The following is a 25,502-nucleotide window of genomic DNA, read 5'->3' as shown; positions in this document are numbered from 1 at the left end:
TATGAATGAATAAATACAATTAATGCAAAAAATAAAGATAAATCATTTTTTAAAGTCAAAACTAAAAAATGATTCATGCTTATAAAATTCAAAACTCACTTTTCACATTTGATTTGTTCACTAATTTGAATTCGTTATTAGAAATCTATAAAATCAACTGAAATATATTTTTCGTGCATAGATTTTGTGATTTAATATCATGTTTTTCAAAAAATTCTGCTTATCCCACTATAAATACAATTAATATATGAATTAACAAACACAAAAAAACTACCTGTCATGACTGCTCCTCCAATTTGTGAAAAAGCAAGTTCAAAACGTCCTCTTTGTCGTGAAGCACCTTCAGGAAATATCCATTGTGGAGCATCCTATATAGTTAATGAAGCATTACTGCATTCTTCAAAAGTGAAACACAAGTAATAGAAATTTTTTTAAAAATAAATAAAAAGAACTAACCTGGTGTAAGTAAGCTGGGTCAACATTTAAATAAGGTGATATACTTTGTACACCAGCACTTGAGCCATCTAAAAGTAATAATTTTTATAAACCAAGGTTTTAAATAATTTTTTTCAGTCATTATTATAAAAAAATGCTTCTTTTCACCAAAATTAATCTTTTTAAAGTCTATGAAAAAGCAGAAATTGCATACCAGTTCATCGCAACAAACTTTTAAAAGTTTATTAAGTTATTTTTTAAAGTTAGTTATCAAGTTAAGTTTTTAATAAAATTAAATCATATACATAAAATATTTCATAATATTAGAGTGATGCAAATATATATGAAGAATTTATGATTTATACTGCCTATTTAGCTACTTTCATTTGAAACAACTTTTTTACATGAAAATCAATATAAATAAATCAAAATATATTTATGCAAATTTCAGCATCATTTCTGAATAATTAACAGTTATTTTTGATTAAAATGGATGTCCATTTTCTTCATTGGCCAATTGAAAATACTATACCAATCTCTTTTGCATACAATATAAATAAACTGTTTAAATACAAATAAGTGGATTATTTGAGGTGAAATTTGATTCCCATCTTGATCCCCATCATCTCAAAATTTACATGATTAAATATTTTCTAATGAAATCTCATGATCAAGAGGGCAACAACTACTTCTGAAAAATGATTGTTCTGGACAACTAAAAGCAATTTTATAATAAAGAATCTTAACTCAAACTTATAGAATAGGTAAAGGTGAGTTATTGAAAGACACATAACAAATTAATAAATAAACAAGAACTTTTTATATTCATGATTTCTTTAACGAAAGATAATAAAAAATGAACTTAGTAAGAATAATGTCAAATATGGTATAGTGCACAGTTAGGGATTGCAACACTCGTATACCGGGATACCGAATACTGGTATTTTGAGCCATTTGTACAATTTTATAATACTGGTATTCACAAGTTTAAATACTGATTTTTCGGTATTTACTAGACATTTTAAAAACTGTCCCCACTATATGTTCAGGGATCGCCAAAATAGCAAAATAGTATACGTTTTTGTTTTTATGTCTCCCTAACGGGTGAAATTAATTGGCTAATTAATTACTTAAATCTAAATTAGCGAAACATGGATTAACCCTGAAAGAAGATATTGTATTAATAACGACCTATGGAGCAACAGTTATGAAAAAAGTTGGAAAGCTGATTGGTGCAAATCAGCAATTGTGCTATGCTCATGGAATTCAATTAGGAGTAAACCAAAAAAAAAAAAAAAAAAAAGAACAGAAGAATCCAAATACTGTGGATATAGAAACTTCAGATTCCAACTTTGAAGAGAGTAAGAGTGAGAGTGATATTGACAATGTAATTGTTGAAGAAGATATTGCTAATGAGGATGAAATATCAACCCATCAAGAATTGCTTCCTATAATTTATAAAGTTCGAAAAATTGTTAAGATATTTAAATGTTTCCCTACAAAAAATTCCATATTACAAAAATATATACTAACTGAAAATAAAACAATATATGTTAATATTAGATTCTAAAACACATTGAAACAGTTTACACCTAATGATGGAACGATTTTTGAAACTGGGAAATTCAATCCAAAAAGCAATAATCGACTTAAACCTGTAAATTTTTCAAATATTGAATTCGACTTTATATCCAGAACTGTATCAGATCTACTTCCAATAAAACTGACTATTGAGGCATGATGTCGGAGAGATTCTAATTTAACAACAGTTAATACGACAATAAATTATCTGTTAAAGTCACTGAAAGGACAGCACACATCACTATCTGAAGAATTATATATTACACTAAAAAATCACACAGAAAAAAAGCATACCGAAATAGAAAATACCTTATGTTATTTACATAATTATAATTATTTTAAAAATTAAAATGAAAAAGAAGAAAAGAAAATTACCAATTCAAGTCTGATTAAGTTTATACTAAATTTTCTTAAAATTTTTTACCCACAAACCTATCCACATTCAGAAGAATTCGGTTCAGTTATTGAAGATTATGATGACACTAATGTCGATAGTGAAAAGGAATTGTTTCTTGAACAAAAATTAGAATTAGCGATAAATAAAAAAAATTCAATGAACCAAAATACAATACAGAAATCAGCTATATCCAAAACCATTCGACGAGAAATCGATTTATTTGAAGATGAGGGATTTAGAGGTAAATACTTGGAAAAACTATATCGCACATTGCTAACAGTACCACCAATTAGCATAGATGCCGAAAGAGCGTTTTCGACAGCTGGTAATTTTTGCACAAAATTACTTTTCAGGCTTAATGACAATACAATTGATGCATTATATTTTTTAAGATCACATTTCAAAAATTTGTAATAATACCACAGACTGAGTAGCGATATTTACACTTTTTTGCGATTTAAATAAATAAGATGTTCTTTTTTTTCTTTTTTTTTTTATTCTTTATATACTGTTATAATTTATAAGCTACAAATTATTTTTTGTGATATTTGCACTTTCTAATAAACTGACGAATAAAACAAAGAAGCACTGTGTTTTCTTTCTTTTTCTAAAATTTCTAACACCGGTATTAAAACCTGTATCAAGATCTAAAAAATACCGAATACCGGTATTGAAATTTTCGTCCGATATTGCAATCCCTATGCACAATCAAATGAAAAGAAATTATTATGTTTTGAATCCGAGTTATTTTATTAAAATTTTAAGTACATTCACTCAAAATGAATCTAACAACACAAGGATTTTATAAAGAAAGGCATGTGGCAACATCAGATATTCTAGTTGGCTAGCAGGAATAATATTTCCTAACAATGTAATCAGCATTACATTTTATTTAAATAATAAATGCCATAAAACTTAACACCATAAAATTTCATATTTTTCATGATTTAAAATAAGGTATTATTGTTTGAGAATTTAAGAGGCTTATCTTAAATTTTCCCATACATAAATATGTGTTTCTACAATCAATAAACAAACTTTAATTGAAGTTATATAAAAAGTTACCTTTATAATAGAATCCTAAATACAAAATAAAGCGGCTCTTAACAGTAAACCAAGAAAAAAGATACACCCAATAAGTTGAACAGTATAGATTTAATGAAATACAAATTAATAATAGCACAACCACTCAATTGCATGAATAACACCAGCAGAAGCCAAATGCAGCATGACAGATGTGCTGATGACAAGTAGAATGCAGTATCAACAAACCATACTTGGACCTGGAGTACTTGAATTAGTTCAAAATATTTAAAATCTGGCGATACATGTTTTAAATATTGTCATTCATAAAACTGAATTTTTGTGTTATTGTAAGCTTGTATTTCGTTTATTCTGAGATAGACATTTTATCTGGTATATTCTACTTTTTTATTTAGTTCAATGAAAGCCCTTTTTAGATTTGATTTATTGCAAGAATAATTTGTTTCTGCATGCTTGAATTAATCTTAAAGACTGTTCCATGATTTGGAAACACTCAAAATTCATATCATCCAGTTAAGATTAGTCACACATAATTATAGCAATTTATTGCACATTTATCATGTTCATATTCTGAGCCAGAGTGAAAAAAAATGAAAACTTGTGGAATTTTCTTAAATAAAACAGTATATTTCCAGAATTTTTAACATTAATAAATAAAAGCACAAAAATAAAAAAAATTTCAAAATAAATCTATTTTTTTTGAAAACAAATAATATATCTGGCTAAAATAAAAATTCATGCATACATAATATCATAAAAATATTTTGCTTTTGGTTTGCAATTGGCAGTGTGTAAAAAAAAAGAAAATTCATTAAAAAGTTGTTTAACACAGGACAGAATATTTACAATAGTATATTAAATATACTTCTGTAACTAAACAAACTGCCTGTAATAAATTATTTTATTTCAAATGTACAACAGAAATTAGAAATACAAGCAAAACACTACTTTTAAAAATTTCAACAGATTCTAGGGTACCAATACTCTAGCTTAGCTTATTAAATATTCTTCTGCATTCCTAAACGCTTATTAATTTTTATTTCAGGAAATTAACCCTTAACTGGGGACGTGCGGTCTGTGAGACCACTAGTGATGGATTTTCTGTCACCCCTATTCTATTTTTAGCTCAATTGAATGGATTGACGCTGTAGCTTGCTATTTTGTGACCTTCAATGCACGTGCACTTTTTCAACCGATTTCAGCAGATGCTTTTTAAAATAATTCAGTTATTTCTTCGCGCATGGTCTCTAAGACCGCATCTCCCTGTTAAGTGTCCCAGTGATAAACAAGACTTAGCAGATGGCGCTAAAACGTGGACCCCGAAATATCATCCAGTTTACTGATCCTATTATGAAACAGTGCTCCAGACACTTTTAAATGAAACAGAAAGGGATTTTAGTGATAAGGATAATTGTACAGAAGAATTTTTCGATGAAAGCTCACATTCAACTGATTTTGATATGTATGTTCAAACATAATTAATTTTTCAAGTGATAATGTATTTTGAAAAATTTATGATATATTTTAATATACCAAGAGATATATACAGAATTTATAAGTTGATTATTATACTAGTTCTTAACCTGTATGTTTAAAATGCCCTAGAAAAGGCAATGAAAGTTCACACAAGCCGATAAAAAAAGGGCCAATTTTACCCATTGTCATTTTTTTTATTTGTCATATAATTGTTGAATTTTACATTTTATTGTCTTCTATATACCTTCATATACTGTAAAAATAAATAAGATTTAAAAAGTAAAATACTTTTTCAAGAATATTATTTATTGTAACATGTAATTTGAGAAGAAAATGTATGTTCCAATGCATTTACTTTTTTCAATGATAATATATTTTGAAACATTTCTAAAACATATCTATATATCAAGAAAAATATCTGCAAAATATATTGACAGTTTTTCATACTAATACATTCATTAGAAAATTTTATTTGAGTGTAAATGAAATGCGGTCTTGTAGACTGCACCTCCCCAGCTAAGGGTTAAATTATATTTAGAATTCCTGAAATTGTACCTTCTCTAAAACTAATTAATAGATTGTTTTATCCTTTCTGCACTTTTATTAATTAACTAACAATATTAATGGTTTAAATAATTACATATTATCTTGACAATTCAATATTCAAAACGTCTATTCTATTACATAATAAGATATATTCATTCACAGTAATAAATTATCAATGTTTTACAGGGTTGTCACTTAAATCTGGAAAAAAGAACTCCCTGTTCCCCTAAGAAAATGCTTGACTAACTCTTTATTTATTATCTAGAATTTAACAAATCAAAATTTATATATTAAAACAGGGGGATATATTGCCCATCATATTCTTTAACTGTAAGTCGCACAAAATTAAAGAAAAAATATTCGATACAAAATTTTTGTTACGACTCAAATCATTTAACGATTACTTAACAAAAAAGCATTGCAAAGCAAGTTTACTTCTTTTAAAATTCATTTTTGCCAATTCTAGTATCAGGGCCTCAATTTCTGAGAGATTTTAAAGCTATCAGTTTCATAGAGCTAATGAACCTAATCTGTAATAAATACAGCATAACCTTTTTGTATGGCCTAAAGTAAATTTTTTAACTATTTCACTTTCAATGAACATATGTGAAAATTCCAAAATATCATTGAAAGCATTAAAGGATGAATGAATGCAATGCAACAAATTTTAATGCTTATAAAAATTTTGCTTTAAATTATTGTTCTCGAAGTTTGAAATCAGGTTTATTTGAGAAGCACCACTCTTGTGAACTTGCACAGTCTTGTATGTTTTCCTCTTTTGGCATGACTAGTATGTGCCTGTTTTTTCATATTTAGGCTTATTATCTTCTTACAAAGGAAGCAATACACTACAAATGGATTTTGCGGAACTTTTCAAACCTATTCAACAAAATCAGGATTTTAAGCAGCTTATAAAATATTGCTTATAAAAAATTCTCTAACTTACTTTGAATAAGTTTCTCAAATAATAAACAAAGCATTCAATAAATTCAAGTTTAACAGATTAAACTCCATTGTACTGGCTTCAGCAGATTAAATATTGTTAATACCACCAGAGAAATGTAGTATTCTATTCTTTCTTGCAGTTACAGAAGTCTTGCAAATGCTCATTAACCACAATTTCGGAATTTCTTGGGAAAAGAACAACTATCTCACAAATCGACAAATTGAAACTAGAGTGATCTATCTATACAGAAAAAGAGAGAGAGAAAAAGCAGAGTACGTGTTTCCACATTACACAATCACGAATGATATTGCTCCATTTTTGGAAGCTACCTATTCTTGTAATCTTTAGGGAACAGTATGTTTAAATGGGAAAAAAATAATTTAAATTTCCCTGTTTTAATGAAAAATTTCAAATTCTCTTGCATTTTCACAGCTTTTTTAGACGACTTAAATTCCCCGTATTTTCCTGGTTTTTCACGTTTCCCGCTTTTCAGTGGCGTTTCAATTACTATGGAAATTTTCCATGGTAATAAAACATTTTATTTTATTTCACAATTTTCTTACAGGTTAACCTTGCTGCGACTTTCAAGTCTTTTTTTAAAAAACCCAAACATGATGTCTTCCAAACTATTATATAAATGCTTACAAGGTTATAAGATATAGATAATTTGTTGTTTCTAATAGTATTGTAAAATATTTTAAAAATAAGACTATAATTATTGGTGCAAGCAAAAAAAAAAAAATCACACGTCTTTTGGGTCAAATGTGAACCACATACATTGACAGCACATTTACAGTGTTATTCAGTTATTTGTGTTTGATATCTTTTTAGATCTTGTAAATGCTTACATAAGTATGAATACAATTATTAATACGGAAGTTTATAACTAATTATATTTATTAATTGATATATAATAATTTAACACAAAAAATTTTATTAGTGCGTGAAAATCATTTTTCCTCCATCGCATCTTTTTTCATGTGTTTTGTATGGGAGATACTATCATGTTTGCATACTCTTTTCGCAGTTATTGCATCATCGTTTATATTTTTCTTTTGTTTATGAGGGAGGAAGAAGTAGGAACTATTTTCACTTCGAATAAATTTAGAAAAGCATTTTTCTGAAAAATATCATAATGACTGGAATTACATGAAAAGACAAAATCCCCATTCTTCTTGAACTCAAGGAAACTAAAAATATGATGTGAACAGCTCCATATTTGCCTTCACTAAGGACACAGCACTTGTGTTACATACCAAAGAAGAACAATTGCATATTGTTACACAGCATCTTCCATTATGACGACTCTATAAGTACTGCTGATAATAATAATAAAACATAGAATCATTCTTGACTATGGTACAACTAAAGGAGCAATAGATACTTTAGATAAATTATTAAGGCCTTATCAGACAGGCAAATAGCATTTACATTTTCACGGATAGTTTCTTGTTCATACCTGCAGAAAACCGGTCCGCCAACATTTTTGTCAGGGTGCACAGTTTACAATTTGCTTGAAGGTGTCAACAATAGTGATGGGGAAATTGTTTGCAAATGAAATTCAATCAATCGAGTTGATTTTGGAAGTGATACAGTAGCCAAAAATGGCATGATTGTCACTAACATAAAATTAATTTGCAAACCTTTTCTCTGTAAAATCACGACAAAAAAAGTTGCATGGTCGTGTGATCAAGTCATTCTTGATTGACTTTATTCAAGAAAAGTCGGCTGTTTGGAATCCACTGAATATTCATTAAGAAAAAAGTGTTATAGGAAAAAATTCATACAAAAATTAGCAGAAGATGAAGAGATGTTAACACCAATAGATAGTCATGAAAACAAAGAAAATTTATATTCAGAATTAAAAAAATTAATGTTGCTGTGAACTGTCTTTTTTTAGAGAAATTGATCAGACTGAATCCAATTATTTTAAAAATAATGGTGGAATCTTGTGATTACATACTTTGAAATTGTAAAATAAATAATTAACATCTTCCATACAATATAAATAGTATTTAATTCCTATGTTAATGTGAAAGTTAATTAGGATCAACTCATTTTCTGAAGTAGAGATGAACCACTGCAGTAGAATTCAGTCAGAATTATATAGTCACAGTTGAGGGAATTGTAAAATATGAATAATTCTGCTTCTGTTTGATTTTTTAACGTAAAAAATACTAGTGCAGTTTTTTTTTTTTAAATTAATCGCACACCCACTCACAAAATCCCTTTAATGAATTACTATATTAAATTGATATCTATGGTTTAATTTATAAAATACCAATACAGATACATTATGCAGTTATTAGATATTTTTGTATATAAACCTGCCATTATTACTAAAAAATTAACAAAATTGATGGGGTAGCAATATATTCCAGGATTAATAAAAACTTACCAAAAATAAGTACAGCAAGTAAAAAAACTAAAAATAGCAAAAATTAATTATAAGCAGTAATATACAGAAAATATGAACAGGAATCCCACAAACAAAATGAGTAAACAGGAAATCCACTAAACAGGAAAAGTGATAAATTAATTGTAAAGTGCTCCTGTGTTTTTGGGTTTACCATACACCAAATGCTGCAATGACATAACTACATACATTTTTTTCATGCTCACTTGTCCACAAAGGTGTAAATGATATTTGCTAGTCTGATAAGGTCTTTAGTAATCCACAGTATAAAAACAGAAAACCAACAGTTGGCCACAAATTGCTTTTCTCGGTATATTGGATCCCTCTCTTTATAATACTTATGTTCTCTTCGAAGCTCAGAATCTATTACAAATTAACACAGAATAGGATTGTCAAAACTTTTTAGAGGAATTTAACTTTTCTCTTGTAAAACCATACATCATAATAAGGAATATTTGTCCAGAGGTAGGTTTACAAGGACAATAGCAGAAGACTTGTGACAAAATGAAAGAAGAATTGTAACTGAAAAGACTGGCTCAATAACCATGAAAAGAGGATGCTGTATATTGTGTAAGTGACAACAAAACTAATTTAGTCTGCATGCATTACAATATGTGGGTTTGTAAAAATCATTCTCAAATCAGAATCATTGACCAGAAGTGTGTATAGAATACAACAGTTATTTCATATTTAACTGTTAAGTATCATGCTTACATGCAACATATACTGATTATATTTTTGGAATCATAAACACATTATTTACATCATATGCTTATTGCCGCAATTTATGAACATTCTTTTCCAGCTTCTTGCATTTGTTGGTTCCACTGATATTAGATGAATTAAAAATTTTAACTAGGGTTGCTTCCCAAAAACCTGCAATATATGTTGAAAATAAGGTTGATGCAGGATTGAATTCATTTTGATATTCTCTTCAATGTTACTTTTTAGAATGATAAACAGACATTGGTTTTAACAAGTTTTCATTAGTCTCATTTAAGTACAAAATAATAATTCATATTAATATTTTGATCTAGAAATTGTTTTTGCTTCCTCTTCCATTTTACTTATTTAAGAGATTATCATGCTTGAATTTTTTTTGTCAATTCAGATGAAAAATATTTTTGCCATTTTCTCAAACGATTACATAATTTCTTCACTTTTTAAAATTCTATTTGTTAACTTAAACCGATATGTCGGTTACATTACTAATATTAACTAGTTGATTTTCATACTTTTATTTATGTTAAGAAAAATGAATAAACTCTCCACCAATGATGTGATTTTTTCCTGATCCATCTTTATTATATTCACCAGAAGTGCTTTTTTGCATAAATAGAATATAGGAATAACTGTAAAATTTTATCAAATATTATTACTTTTTACTCATCCCAACAGCACAATCTTTCAGAAATATAAACAGTTACAGCTAATAAGTTCAATCAAACAAATCACACTTTGCATAGTTATATTTAACATAAGTTAACATCATACTTTTAATAAAAACATTAGATAAGAAAACGCACGATATATGCATATTATTACGAAACGATGAAATGTAAGAATGAAGTTTTATATTCGCTCACAATCATTAATATACACTATTACGTAGTTTTTAAAAAAACGGCATTTCCACAAAACAGTAATTAACATGAGATAACAAAGCAACCTCTTACGAGACAAAGTGAAAATTCTTACCGGTAATTTAAAACAGTATACTATGAATTTAGGGATTAAACGTGATTTCACAGGTATCGGAAAATATTTAATAAGATGTTACATAATAATACTTACATTGCATTACCCCAGGGTCAACAGATGGGAACATATTTAAATAACTACTTTGCCGGTCCATGGTCATAGATTTCTAAATAAAATTTATTCAACAGTTTTCACAAAAAGACTGGTTTTAATTCTAAAATTACATACAACTCATTATTCACACTGTCCTTTCAATAAACGCACATGTGCAAAGGACATTGCCATAGATGAAATACTATACTATTAATATTTTATTGTTGTTGCATCATATGCCTATTTTGAAAAGCAAAATATATTAATAGAATTTGAACTTATTTATATCTTTTAAGAATCAAAATCATCAGATTTTAATGCATTTAACTCTCTTTGAATTTTAGAATATTCTAGCATATTAAGTTAACTTTGATTTTCCTAGTAAAATTTGGCATCAATTTCGAAGCGTTGTTTTCCTTTGAATTTTGTGACTTATTTTCTTGTGCAATTACTTCAAATGGTAATTATTTTTTAAATTAAAGTTTCTCTAATTTATTTTTTATACAGCCTAATGGATTTTAAATTTCTTGAAAAGGCAGGTGGTAAAGCAGGCAAAGATTCTGGGAAAGCTAAGGCGAAGGCTATATCCAGGTCTGCAAGAGCTGGTTTACAGGCGAGTTTTAGTTTAGTTCATTCTGTCATCTCATAAATTCTTCTGCCATTTGTCCCGTGCATTGTGCATTATTTTGTATCAATTTAATTAATTTATTTAGAATAGAGAGTAAATTTATTCGTCCAAGCGGTTCATAATTTATTTCTATTTCCAGCGAAATTTTTATAAAAGTGAATATAATAGTAATTAATTATATAATTTTTTAAATGCATTCAATCTGTAAAGGAGAAAAGCGTTAATTCATATATTTAATAATTTGACATTGATTTTATTATTGATTTTCTTTAATTTAAAAGTCGTAGAGTTTTTTGATATTTTGCTGTTAAAATTCAGTATTCATGATATTAAGTATTTATATTACGTATTTTGCAAAGAAAATTTGATGCAAAAGTGTAATTTTATCATGATTTCTTTTCTTGTTATCTTCCTCTAGTATATATATATATAGTGAAATAAATTTCAAGTAATCATTTAATTGAAAATGATTATATATAATTTAATAAAATTACTACAAAAAAAGTTTCTGTATGACTAAAATATATTCCATATTGATTTCCAGTTATTACGTTTTCTGTTTCATAGTCAGTCGAGGCTTTTAATATTATTATTTTTTCCGCTTTCTTGGTGTAGTAGTAGTCAATTTATTTTGCTGATTATTTCTTTTGTTGTAATGATAATATCTTGTATTACTTCTTATTTTTTTGCTCCTTGTATTGTAGTTTTCAAGTTGATGACTGATTTCTTTAATGGATTGCTCACAAATGCTCTAGTGGATTTAAATGGGAGACTTTTGAGGTGAGTGAAGCTGCTGAGGTACATGTTAAAACCAGTAATCTGAAAATTTGCTCTGTATTTATTGGGGTTATTATGTTCAAAGATGAATTGAAAATAAATGTGTGCATAAAGGTTTTGTTGTAGGATATTGACATACACATGTGGAAAATTAATTTTTGAGTTCAGGAAATTGCGACATTTGTGTTTCTAATTACATCACAAGATGTTTTCTTTTCTTTTTGTTCACAGAAATTCATCTGGTTTCTTAAATTTGAGTTATGAATTATATCTTTTAATAAAATTATCTATAACCTTGATATAATCAAACTAATTTTCTGATTCTTTCTGTTTGCTTAAGCTTGTTTATTTTTTGAATCAATGGTGTGAATAATACTTTTTCAATTATAAAATTTGGATTTTTGAGCCAGTTATAAATTAATATTTTGGGCCTTTCTATCAGTGTAAAGTCCTCTAGTTTTCAGATTTAAATTTAAAATTGTATCTATGATTTTTTCCCCCCTAGTAAATTCATAAATTTATTACTTGCACTCTTACTTGAATCTTTTAATATGAATGAACATAGAATATAATCTACAAGATGTCTTATAAAAGAAAAAAAAAAACCTTTTGATATATTATTTTTTATATTTATCTGTACGAATTCAATCTTTGAAGTTTAGAAAATTTCTACACATTCTTTAAATTTCATTTATATAACTTTTTTTCTTTTTATAAAATGATTCAATTTTGAGCACCAAAAAGTTAGAAAGTAGAATTACAAAATAGCAGTAGAAGTAATCAGAATATATGATTGAAAAAAAAAATAAATTATTATTATATATAAGAGTTTATATGTATATATATACACACACAGGATGTTGCCGAATTTGACCGATAAATTCAGAGGGGTGATAGTAGGCATCAAGAGGATAAAGAATCATCATACAACATAGTGTCCAAAGAACTTTTAGTATGTGAAAATCGCAAAAGTATAGGAAGTTCGAAAATTGTTGAAAACTATAAAAAATTAATAAGAAAATAAGAAATGGTATTATAACTTTGAATTTTTTTTAAGTGAGAGCACATTCTTAAAGGTTTTTTTTTTTTTCATATAGGTAACATTCCCATTTGATGATCTAGTGGGTCATAAATAACTGAAAATGAAAAAGTAGTTTTGAATCCATTTTAGCAAAAATATTAAAACTTGAAGAAAAATAAATGCTTGAAAATGTAAGGAATTTTATATTCTATAATTTGATATAAGCATGTAGTATGAAAACTGGGGAGTTTTCTCAAGAAAATTTAAAATGAAAACCAGAAAACATCGCTGCAACATCAATATCAATGTTCGCATAGAGCGTTGTCACATTCGAAGGATGAATTCAGAGGAAGGATAATATGCATTAAGTAGATGAAAAATTACCGGAAAACATGGGGTAGCAGGTAACGTTTATTCAGTGAAAATCGCAAAAACAGGTGTCGAAAAGACAATGAGCCTGTGAAGAGAATGGCTTTATGAATGTGAGGGTTATGAACAAGATAATCAAGAAGAAGCCTTCTCATATGTAAATATTTCCATGCGTTGAAAAAAAATAAAAGCAGCGAGCAAGTATTGATTAATGAGCATTGGAGAATTGATAGCCATTAAACTTCATTTGCAAACAATGTCAGATTTCTCGAATGCAACTAAAATGTGCTGGTGCTCCATCGTGCATTAACCAAATGTTTTGGTGTGCAATTGTAGGTGCTCCCTGCAGTAAATCCAGAACAACATGCCAGAAGAAAACATGGTATTTTGTGCTGCTGAGGTAGTTGGGTAGAAAATACAGTCCCAATAGATGGTTCTGTCTAGATGTTAATATCAAACTTGTGTCGTACGTTTGACAAGATAGTCATGTGGAGATTTTTGAATGACCAAATATTTGCATTGTGCCTGTTGAAGACACCTTCTTTTGTAAAGCTTGAGAATAAAACTCTAACAGAAAAGTGTGCATCTTCCTGTGTGGCATCAAACATCCAGCATGAGAACTTGACTTGATTTGCACTTTTCACTGAAAAATGTTACCTACGACCCTATGTTTTTTGGTACTACTTACATTCATCTACTTAATGCCTACTATCCTTGCTCTGAATTTATCTTTCTAATTTGACAGCACTCCCTGCGAACTTCGGTACTGATGTTGCAGCAATGTTTTCTGGTTCCCATTTTAGTTTTCCTTGAATATCTTTAAAACTCCCCCTTTATGACCCTCTAGATCATCAAACGGGCATGTTACCTACATGAAAAAAAACTTTTAAGAATGCGCTTTCACTTTAAAAAAATTCATAGTTGAAATACCATTTGTTATTATTTATTAATTTTTTACAGCTTCCAACAGTTTCTGGACACTCTATATTTTTGTGATTTTCACTTACTAAACGTTGTTTGGGGCCCTTTGTTGTATGATGATTCTTTATCCTCTTGAGGCCTATTATCACCCCTCTGAATTTGTCGGTCGAATTTGGCAACACTCTGTGTGTGTGTGTATATAAATACTCTTAAAGTTTGGCCTATGAATTCAGAGAAACTATATATATGTGTGTGTGTGTAATGATATTTTAACTCTAATTTCAATTTAATTAATTTTCAAGATTTTATCTTAATTTAGCACATAGTAACTTCATTCTAAAATATTTTCTTATTTCGTGATCCAATTCCACTGTTTCTACTTAATTAATTCAAGAGAAGCTTTGTAAAATTGCTGAATCAGCTAAAAGTCTAATTTTCTCACACTCCGCGTGAAGAGACAAAATGCCGTTGACGATACAAATTCTTTTTTAAAATCTCCCTGTGTTTCCCCTACCTCTTCAATGCTTGTAATGAAAATCATTCTCGAAATCTCATTATATATTAGCATTATGAAGAAATATTTTCCCTATCAATTTCTGTGGTTATATAAGACCAGGGATAAAATGTCCAAGAGCTATTTGCTCATATTCCTTTCTGTGTCGTTCTGTGTGCTCATCGCTTGTACATATGCCTGCTTCTTCAAAATGAAATAAAAACGACGTCACGAAATCAAAAGTTTCTTCACTGTCTTCAAACTGCATTCTGCTTCACATAAAATAATGCTTATATATATAAGGTTTCTCTGAATTCATATGCCAAACTTTAAGAGTATTTAAAATACATATAAAGAAGCAATTTTTATATAGCAGCATGGAATAATCAAAAGTGTAGTGCAAGAAACAAGAAAGGTTGAAGAAATGAAAAGAAAGTTCTTTATTTACATAATATTTTTATAGCAGATAACAAATAAGTTTAATGGCATAACTAAAAATGGCCTTTGCTGGATTGGACAAGTGAATCAATCACTTGGTTAGCTCGTTCACCTGATTTATCATGTATAAATTTTTCTTATGGGGGCAATTCTCAAGGCATTCATCTATGAGATTCCAACTGACTCTCATGGATGCAAACTTTCCTTCACTCCTGAAACTGTTCATGAAACACCTAGCATCTTTGAGGAGTATGCCCAGTTACTATGTGTATTTTCTGTAGGCGGTTCAAGGTCACATTTTCTACCTCATTATTGGTTGTCTGGTACCAGTAATGTGGTAGAAAATGTGACCTTGAACCGCCTACAGAATATACACAGAACTATAGCTAGATACTACCAGGTCTGTTTTGATGTTGATGATTGAACATTTGAGCACTTACTGTTATATTATGTAGGGAAAGGGCTGTCTTTTCATTTCTTCTTTTTCCTGCGTCACTTTTAATTTCATTTTGATATATATATATCAAAGTGAACTGCAATAAGTGATTTTTATGCATCAAGAACACATAATCAATATGCTTTTCTATCTGAATAGATATCATGATATTCTGCCATTTTGTTTTATATTATAAAATCTCATTATGTGATGCTTTCATTGAATGTATACTGGTTACTATTATAATTTAAAATTCTTATTTCAGTCCTTTAATGATTTACTGCAGTTTAAAATTCATTTAATCACTTACAATCTCATATCTTCACCTAATTAAATGATTTTGACTCTTATTTAAATTGGTCCACTTAATTAACTATTTAATTCCACTTAACTATTTAATTAGTCTATTTAAATTGTGTGTATATAAAGTTGAATAGTTTATATGACATGAGTTGCTGCATTTAGTGTACAGAAACTTTTTTGTGGTTTGATTTATTATTTCTTTTATCTTTAAAATTTTACCGTGATGTACAAAAATGCAGATAATTCTTTCTTGCTTTTAATCTTTAAGTTCATGATTCATCATCATTTAAAAATGTGAATCTAATTATAGTTATTTTAACTTTTAGTTGTTTAATTTCAACAATTTAACTATTATTTTTTAATTGTCCTCTTTAAATTTTAATCATTGCTTTAGAGGAAATTTATTATATAACAAATTTTTGCTTCGAATTTTGTTGTTTATTGATCTTGTAAATAAAGGATGAACACCAAAAAAAATGTAATTTTAAATGCTTGTATCCTATTTAAACCCCAGTTTCCAGTTGGTAGAATTCATCGTCACTTAAAACATCGTACCACGAGTCATGGACGTGTAGGTGCAACTGCTGCTGTATATAGTGCTGCAATATTTGAATATCTTACAGCTGAGGTAAGACATTCATTAAAAAAAAATTGAGAATCATATAGTATACTAGCTGGTAACTGGCCCATTGTTGATGCACAAGAAGTAATTTTGGAAATATTGTTTGAAATTTGGAATATCTATTTTGTTTAATTAGGAATGATAGAAAGATTTTTTTTTTTTTTGACAATGAATATATTTGTTGAAATTGAATGATGTGTAAATAATATGTATTCTGTTTTTTTAAACGTTATTATTCAAGTGCTTTAAGGTAAACAGTATTTTTTGTTTTTTCATCTTCAGCAAAAATAAATTAATTTCTTGGCTGCCCAACTCATGAGCATCCACCATATCACTGGCCATGTGAAAAACATGGATTTTCTAGGTTCAATCCACACAGTTGAAATGAATGACCTTGTGCCTTGTTGATGGTCATCAAGAATGCAAATCAAATGGGGAATTGCAATTGTTTGAAATTAAAAGGCATGTCAGTGGGAATAATGGGAATGTGTGGAATCTATTCCATTCAACTTTTCATTAAGAATAGTTGCTTCAATTTTTGCCACATGTTGGTTCTTCCAGTTCTGATTTGCACGATCAGTTAGCACATAAACATTGTCTTTCTTACTGTTTGTTGATCTAGAGATTCTGAAACATGTGAGTTTGCAATTTGTAAACAATCTGCTTCATTGCTCGTTTGTTTGAGAAACTCAAATTCGCTTGTTTCTCTGTGCTGCATTGTTTATGCTACTAAGTGATGAATGTTTGGAAAGTATATTTTTTGATGAAGCAATTAATATAATATACACTTGTGTAACCTAACTGTCATTTGTCAATTCACTGAATAAACAGAAAAATTATGTTCCCACTAGAAAATTTCCTATATATATTACTTACCTTAATCAGCATTGATAATGGTAATTCTATTTTATATGTATGAGATAAATATTGTGCCTGTATGTATGAAATAAATATTGTGCATGCTGAATGACAATATCTTGTGTAAATGATTATTCATTAAAAAAAAATTTAAAAAAAAATTAGCACTTGCACTAAATATTTTCAATTTCATTTCACTCACTGTGATTAGCATCGATGATAATAATTTTATTTTGTTTGATATACGTGCCATTTATTGTTTGCCTTTTATCAATTCTAAAATAATGTTGAATAATAGAAACATATGAAAGAATTTGTTGCTAATAAATGTACTATATTTATAACTTTCAAGTGCAAGCAATAAGTTATCAAAGTTTTATAAGTTTTATCGCAATTGGTTGAATGGTACGACAGCGCATAAAATACGAACTAACGAAAAGTTATTTTTATATATTAGATTAAAAAATATTTCTAAGTAATTTTATTTCATTTCTTGTAAAAAAGATAATTGCATTTTGATGTTGTCCTTTTAAGTTGCTCCATTTTTTTTCTGTTGCTAGTTTTTCTCAACCTTGAAAAAATAATGGTCAATTACAGCATTTTATTTGAATATATTAAGTAAGTTAATTGTTACAACTTTAAATAAAAAGTTTCATTAATATAATTTTTTAGGTATTAGAATTAGCTGGGAATGCAAGCAAAGATTTAAAAGTAAAAAGAATTACTCCGAGACATCTACAATTAGCTATCCGTGGTGATGAGGAATTGGATTCTTTGATTAAAGCTACTATTGCGGGTGGTGGTAAGTTTCAGTATCATTACTGTCCATTTTATAATATCCCAAATGACAGACAATTACTGTGTGCAAGCTTTGAAAGTATCTCCTATTTACATTTAGTTTTTACTAAACTTTTGAATTGATTTTTCATAGATAGCTAGAAAAATGGAATCAATGCTGTATTTGTAGTATTGATTTCATATATAACTTGGAAAAGAATGGGGCTAAAAAAGTTTTTAAAAAATCTTGCAGTATTAATTTTTATAAATTTTGAAAATACTATTTTTTTTAATAACATGAAAAGGTAATCGGGTTGTTAAAAAAATCTTAATAATTATTACCAGGTAGTAATATTTAAGTTTAATTTAATAAAGAATTTCTCAGCAGTGGATTAATAAATTCAGTTATTAATCTGTAGTTACTTTCTCCACAACTCATGTATTTTTAAAGAAAATCCATAAAAGTGACTGTAATCTTGATTTTGTCAAACTGAAAATAATTGCACTAGTGACAAAAATAATACTGTTTTGATGCTATTATAATTAGGAATCATGCAAATGTTTATTTTTCTAATAGAAGTAATTAAACCATATTTCCAAAAGCAGACTTATTAGTGCTGTTATAAAGAGTATAAACTAATTTTATTTAAGTTCTGAGACTAAAACAAAATTATAAAAGTTTGAGTTGCAGATGAAAAAAACTAATTAAGTCAGAATTTTAATTATTTTCATAAAATATTCAACTTTTTTAGTAAATTTTCTTTCACTATAGGTAAATTTCAATACCTCAAGCTTTCATGTTTCTGCTTTCTCTTTTCTCCAGTTTTTGATTTAAAAACTATTTCCAATTTTTAAGTGCTTTAAACTGTAAATGTGTGTTTCCATTTTTTTTATTTTCTATGCTTAAGTGCATATTATTTCAAAGTTCACTATTATAAACATTATGTAACATTTTTTTTTTGTTCAAATTCACTACTTTTATTATCAATCAGTATCATTTATATAAAATCAAAATTCAAATTAATCCATCAACAGATATTTAAGCTGAGAAAGTATTAAAATATTGTATTAACCAAGGATATATAGCTGTAATTAGTTTAAGAACTGTATTACATCAATAAGAAAGTGAAAAAAAACTCCCCCCCCCAAATAAAAAGGAAATCCGATAAGAAAAAAATATTTAAAATTTATAAGAATTTTATAAACACTTTGATTAAATGGTGCAAATATGAGACATTGTGTGAACTGAATTTGTATTTCTTTTCAGGGGTTATTCCGCATATTCACAAGTCTTTGATTGGGAAGAAAGCAAACCAAAAGCCACAATGAATTCACAAATTTTTTCAATCATTTTTCATACTGCTTGTAACAGTAATTTTGTTTCATATTTAATATTAATATTTCATTCATGTTTTTTAAAAATTTATAACTAGTATGTTTTTAAGATATCACAAAAATATATCTGGATATGTGTTGATGCATATATAGGTTGTTTAAATGTTATTTGTTTTGTATTGAAAATTACATTCTAAACTATAACTATAAACGATAACTATATGAAAATAAAAATTGATGTTCTTTGAAAGATCCAGTATACTACCATGAAAATGTCTCAGTTTTCATATATGCTTAGCTTAGAATTTCTCGCATTTGTAAATGTTTGGTTAGATCAGATAAAATTCTTTTGTTGTGTATTATTAATCTTATCAATAAGTTGTACTTTATTTACTTGTGCATTATTTATTTACATATTTAATCACCAGTACATATTCAATTAAAAGTGATATGTTAGATTTAAAAATTTTTGAAAGAAACTCTAAATTTTAAAAATTTTCTGGACAGATTAGCAACAGTAAGCTTGTTTATAATATTTCTTTTTTGTCTGGATGAAACTCTTATTTATTCAATATATTTTGTATCTTTACACACTGTCACTCTTTAAATACATGTGTCTACAATGATAATTTTTCATCTTTAGAAAGCTGATAATATATATAATCACATTTTTCCCCTTGGGGAAATGACATTCCATTGTCTGGAAATAAAAAGAACAATGTTCACCTCAGTTTTATTGTTTTGGCCCTTTTGCAGTAGGGAAAAATTGAGGAGTAAATATTAATGTATGCACTGATGTTTGTTGCCTATATAATCCATGTTATAATCCATAATATAAACCAAAGATACCAGCCCTTTAAATGTCACCCCTGTAGTTCCCAATCATCTAGAGTTGATTTATTTGCTTTAAGATCCAATCCATCTTCTCAATTAGATTAGGCATAAAATTTACTTAAATTTTCACTAAGGTTTAAATGTTAGGTAAGCCTGATCTATGGGAATTATCATTGCAAGGGAAGTATCTGTTTGCTGCATATGCAAAGTCTGTACTGGTGAATATTGTGAAATTTGCTTTAGAAAGGTTATTGGCAAGGAAGCATTTATTTTCCTTGAGGAGTTACTGGTTAGACACTACTCACTTTAGATTTGTCATGTTTTCTTTTACGAGCTAAAATGATGACCAATGGTGAATAAAAGTTAAAAATCATTTTAATATATTGATCAAATTCAAGCAAGTTGATGGAATTAAAAAACATGGAATTTCAAAGACAACAACAGCTTTTGTTTTTTAATGGAAGAAAACATATAGAAGATGCTGTGAAAAGAAGCAAAGTGATAGCAAACAAACAAAAAAAGATTTAAAGGACCTATAAATGATGATGCCAACAGAGCTATCCTAAAATGGTTCTATCAGCTAAGAAAGCAAAATGTGCCTATTAGTGGACTAATGGTTTCAGAAAAATTAAGAAAATTTGAAGCTTTAGTAGACAATGAATTTCAAAGCTTATCTCCTTTCATGAATATCATGGAATTGTTTTTTAAACATCTTGAATGAGGAAAAGTGAGCAACAGTTAATAATACTACATCCTAAAAACTGTTAAAAAAATAGGAGGGGTCTGTATTCTACAGATGAGGTGTTTATTTCAGATGAAAGTAGTTTGTTTTATCGTCCAGTTCCAGATAAAGCAATTCCTTTAAAGGAGGAAACTGTAAAGATGGGAAGAAATTGAAGCAGAGACTGATAGTCCTGCTGTGTTGAAATGGTATTGGTATCGATAAATTAAAGCTATCAATAACTGAAAGAACTGGTAAAATGTCAAAATGTTTCTACAATTCAATTCAAGACATGTAAAGAAGATTTGGAAAATGAAGAGAAACTTCAACAACTAGTTGCTTTATGTTAAAGAATAAAGAGAAGAATGTAGCTCTCAGATAGTTTACAATTATGTATTACACAGCACTCCCCCATGTTTGAGAAACATAAAAGTGTAGTGTTTTACTTCCCACCAAACTATGCATCAAGTGTTTCAAGAGACATCATTGAAAACGATTAATTCGGAATGTTATTTACAATCTGGATAACAAGCTCCCAAATCCCCTAACGTGCAGAAGATAAAAAATAAGCATATTATAAATAGTTTTTATTATAGAACTACGAGTATGATGAAATAAATTAAATTGGGTTGGACTAAGTAAATGCCTAATTTTATACAAAAGTTCTACCAAAAATAAATATTTTTCACCAACATTGAAACCAAATTATTAAAAATATTTATTTATGCAAGTTTCATTTGAAAAATCTCATTAAAAGATTTTCATCACATGTCTTGAATTATTTAATTACACTACGGCTAGTAGAACAAGGAAAAAAAGTTATGTTGCTACTTCATTGACATTCAAATTGCTTGAAAAAAAGATTAAGCATATCTAGAATATAAAAATCATGCTAACTTTATTAAATATTTAAATGTTTGTTGTTTCTTTTTAAAGATTTTTCCAAACTCAATTTGTTCAATTTTTTCACTAATAATTTTTTCCATTAAATTTTATTAGTAATGAAATGTTTGTGGCTTGTTGAACAAATGCATCAGCTTTACATTCAGTCTCAACAATTTCCTTTTCTAAGAAAAATTTCTTTTTTCCCATAAAGAAATCAGAGTCTAACTTTTCTTTATGTCATTGACAATTATTTCTTTTGCTGTCTGTTTACCCAATAGGCAATATTTTAAATGGTTTGATGTTGCTAACATTCATAATTTTTTATTGATCTCAATTTCTTTATAAATTTTTTATTCAAATTCCACTCCAATATTTTAATGCTGAATCACCTTTCAACAGATGCTTGTTCATGAGAAAAAATGAAAATAATTTTCAAAACTCACCTTAGTTTTTTAAAATTTATTATACACAAAGAAAAGATAAAAGGAGGGGGGGGGGGATTCATCCTATCTTATTTTCCTGACCTGAAAATTATCGAAATCGAGTAAAGATGATTTGACTAGAAAATTTATAAACTCCATGAAAACAGCATCTCCATAACATCTTTTTATTCTTTTTGATATAAAATATAATACAGAACACATTTTTTTTTCTTTCTTTTTTGCACTTACTTGTTCTCTGCCAAAACATTTCTTACTGATGCAAAATTTTCTGTAGATCTAATCATTATGTATTCCAACATTTTAAAAAGCTATTGACAATCATGCTAGAAAAGAGTATAATTTTATCAAATATTGTTTTTCTGGAAAGTAAGTCTTTCAATAATTTGTTCCTTCTTATGCCTGAACTCAGTTTATCAAATGTAGAACAAGGTACATTGTTAGGAAAAGCATATTAGCATGAACAATTTACTGAAAAAATAATTTCAACTCAGAAATTTTCTTAAAAAACAGAATTTTTGTTTTACTAATTTATGTATATGAGATGCATAAAAAGGCAAAAGTAGGTCATCACCCTGCAAAATTTGAAGAAATGGCTTAATACTCTCTACAACACATGAAAAAACAGCTGAAAATGTCTCTCCAATACTTTCTTGCATAATCTTTAATAAAGGTATCGCCCCTTAGACATAAAAGTTAGGTAGGGATCGTTTAGGACAAGATCGTAAATGGCACAAGCACACAAATTTTTATTTTCAGAGTTCAAGACTAGAAAGATTTTTTTAAAAAATGAGAATTTATTTTATTGGTCAATTAAATATAAAATTTCTGAAAACAGCTATAATTTTAGAAACAGAATAACTTGCCGAATTTCATCTATCTAAGTTGCAATTTTGTTTTTTGTTTTGTTACAGTGTTTAAATGCATGCAATCATATAAACTGCCAAATGGCGAACTCATTGACGGATTTGGTTCAAAATTCTGATAAGAATCTTTACTTTAGATGCTAAAACTTAAATATACCAAAGTTTACCAATTTTGAAGTTGCACAAACAAACAAAACAGAAAACTTTATGCAAGGATGTAATGGACCAAAATGCAAAAATGTGGAAATCCAAAACATGTAACATGAAACAGCGTTTTCCCTATTTGAACAAGCAAGAGGTGAAAGAAGTTATGTAAAGTGGAGGAATATATTTCCCCTATTTAAAGGAAGTGAAAGAAGAATCAGGTAAATGAAAGGAATATACTTTCTCCATTATATAAGTATTTCCTTAAACTGAGATAAAAGTTTTTCCACTGACCTCTGAATTCATTAAATCGATCAAATATTGGAAGATCGGACACTGCAAAGAATATACAGAATATAATCAGGTCGATCCAGAAAGATGAAATGATTTTTTTTCATAAGAAGGAAAATATAAACATACACATATATAGTATATGCACAAAGTAAGTTCCGTTGGTTATATATAAAAAAAAAAACGAGTACAGATACAGAAACAAATTTATTGTACAATCTACAACTGTTAAACTACTTTTCTACATAGCTTCCGAAATTTTGTAGGCACTTGTCATAGCGTGGCACAAGTTTTTGTATTCCTTCTTCATAGAAGGTTGCCGCCTGTGTTTTCAACCATGTGGTAACATGTTCTTTCAGCGCGTCCTCATCGTTAAACTGATGACCACCAATGAAAGATTTTAAGTGTAAGAAGAGATGAAAGTCGCTAGGAGCGAGGTCCGGGTTGTACGAAGGATGATCAAATACGTCCCAGTCAAATTTCTGTAGGAGTTGTTTTGTCACGTTCGCAGTGTGAGGTCGGGCATTATCGTGCAAAAAAAAAAAAAAAAAAAAAAAAAAAACACCTTTTGACAGTAATCCTCGGCGCTTGTTCTGTATTGCGCGACACAATTTCTTAATGGTCTCGACGTAAACATGTGCATTGATTGATTGGCCTAGTGGTAAGAAATCAATCAGCAAAATGTCTTTTTGTCCCAAAAAACGGTGCACATGACTTTTCTAGGTGTCAAGGTTTGCTTAGGCTTAACTTTCGTTGGGGAGGAAGTGTGCCTCCATTCCATTGATTGCCGTTTACTTTCAGGGGTGTCGTAAGATACCTAAGTTTCATCTCCCGTGACTATCCGAGAAAGAAAATAATCGCCGTCTTCATTGTAGCGTGTCAAAAACTGAAGTGCACTGCCCATCCGTTGTTTTTTGTGTTGTTCAGTTAGAATTTTGGGTACCCAACGTGAGGAAAGTTTTCGAAATTTCAGTTTTTCAGTAACAATTTCATGATTGGTGATCGTGAGATTTGCGGAAATTCCGTAGCAAGAGCACTAATTGTAAACTTACGGCTTTGCTGAAGCTTCTCTTCAATTGCGTGAACCAGTTCATAAGTAAACTTCGTTCTTCATCGTGCACTTGATCACGTCCTTCATTGAACTGTCTGACCCATCTTCTAACCATTGAATCCCTCACAGCATTTTTTCAGTATACCTCGCAGATTTGCCGATAAATTTCACTTGGTTAAACTTTCCTTGCATTTAGAAAATGAATCACATATCTGATTTCACAAGCGGCGGCATTTTCAATTAAGGCTGACATTATAAAGAAGCACTACAAAGAACACGTTGGCAGCAGCGATATGAAAATGGCGTACATTTCTTCTTCTTGAGTCGGAGAAAATGTCGCGCATGCTCGGAACTGCGATCGCAGCGCTGCTGCTGATAGAAATAGAAACGGAACTTACTTTGTGGATATACCTCGTATATAAAGGCCCTTATATAAGAACCATCAAAAATAAGGAATTTTAATGATGATGTTATATACCCTAAATCTATATGCAGTTGCCGTAAAAAAATGTTTGTGATTGAATCTTTAGAAGTTGGAAATTCTGTTACAACATAATATTGTTGGAAGAAAGCTTCTCTGAAGGGGTAAAAAACAAATTTCGACTTTATTGACCATTGAAGAAGAATGTGTAGATAATTTATCCACGTTTGCTAGTA

General features: G+C 28.7%; 2 protein-coding genes across 3 annotated transcripts in view; one reads left to right on the top strand and one right to left on the bottom strand.

The window, feature by feature from the left end:
• Positions 1-10,817, bottom strand: part of LOC129962749 (mitochondrial import inner membrane translocase subunit Tim23-like) — a 28,846-nt gene extending 18,029 nt beyond the window's left edge. The window contains exons 1-3 of the mRNA XM_056076734.1: positions 10,636-10,817; positions 457-524; positions 275-368 (exon numbers count right to left, since the gene is read on the bottom strand). Coding sequence (XP_055932709.1) covers positions 275-368; positions 457-524; positions 10,636-10,702 — 229 coding nt within the window. The 5' untranslated portion in view covers positions 10,703-10,817. The remainder of the gene's footprint in view (positions 1-274; positions 369-456; positions 525-10,635) is intronic.
• A 159-nt stretch (positions 10,818-10,976) lies between these two features.
• On the top strand, positions 10,977-19,999 carry LOC129964023 (histone H2A.V). Of its 2 annotated transcripts, XM_056078685.1 has the most exons (5): positions 10,977-11,095; positions 11,171-11,248; positions 16,536-16,649; positions 18,174-18,303; positions 19,546-19,997. In XM_056078685.1, exons 1-5 carry the CDS (start codon positions 11,093-11,095, stop codon positions 19,605-19,607), a joined length of 387 nt encoding a protein of 128 aa, XP_055934660.1. In that variant the 5' UTR covers positions 10,977-11,092; the 3' UTR covers positions 19,608-19,997. The 2 variants fall into 2 exon arrangements, with proteins under 2 accessions (XP_055934660.1, XP_055934659.1); XM_056078684.1 differs by lacking the exon at positions 10,977-11,095 and having other exon boundaries at positions 11,105-11,248; positions 19,546-19,999.
• The last annotated feature ends 5,503 nt before the right edge of the window (positions 20,000-25,502 follow it).

This window comes from Argiope bruennichi, chromosome 3 (assembly GCF_947563725.1).
Source record: "Argiope bruennichi chromosome 3, qqArgBrue1.1, whole genome shotgun sequence".
Taxonomy (NCBI): domain Eukaryota; kingdom Metazoa; phylum Arthropoda; class Arachnida; order Araneae; family Araneidae; genus Argiope; species Argiope bruennichi.
The sequence above is the reverse complement of the archived record's forward strand: the minus strand, read 5'-3'. Positions and strand labels throughout refer to the sequence as shown.

Coding starts and splice junctions, on each gene's coding strand:
- LOC129964023 (XM_056078684.1), top strand. CDS start 11,147: ATGGATTTTAAATTTCTTGAAAAGGCAGGTGGTAAAGCAGGCAAAGAT. Junction 11,249..16,535: donor CTGCAAGAGCTGGTTTACAG/GCGAGTTTTAGT, acceptor TTTAAACCCCAG/TTTCCAGTTGGTAGAATTCA. Junction 18,304..19,545: donor AGCTACTATTGCGGGTGGTG/GTAAGTTTCAGT, acceptor ATTTCTTTTCAG/GGGTTATTCCGCATATTCAC.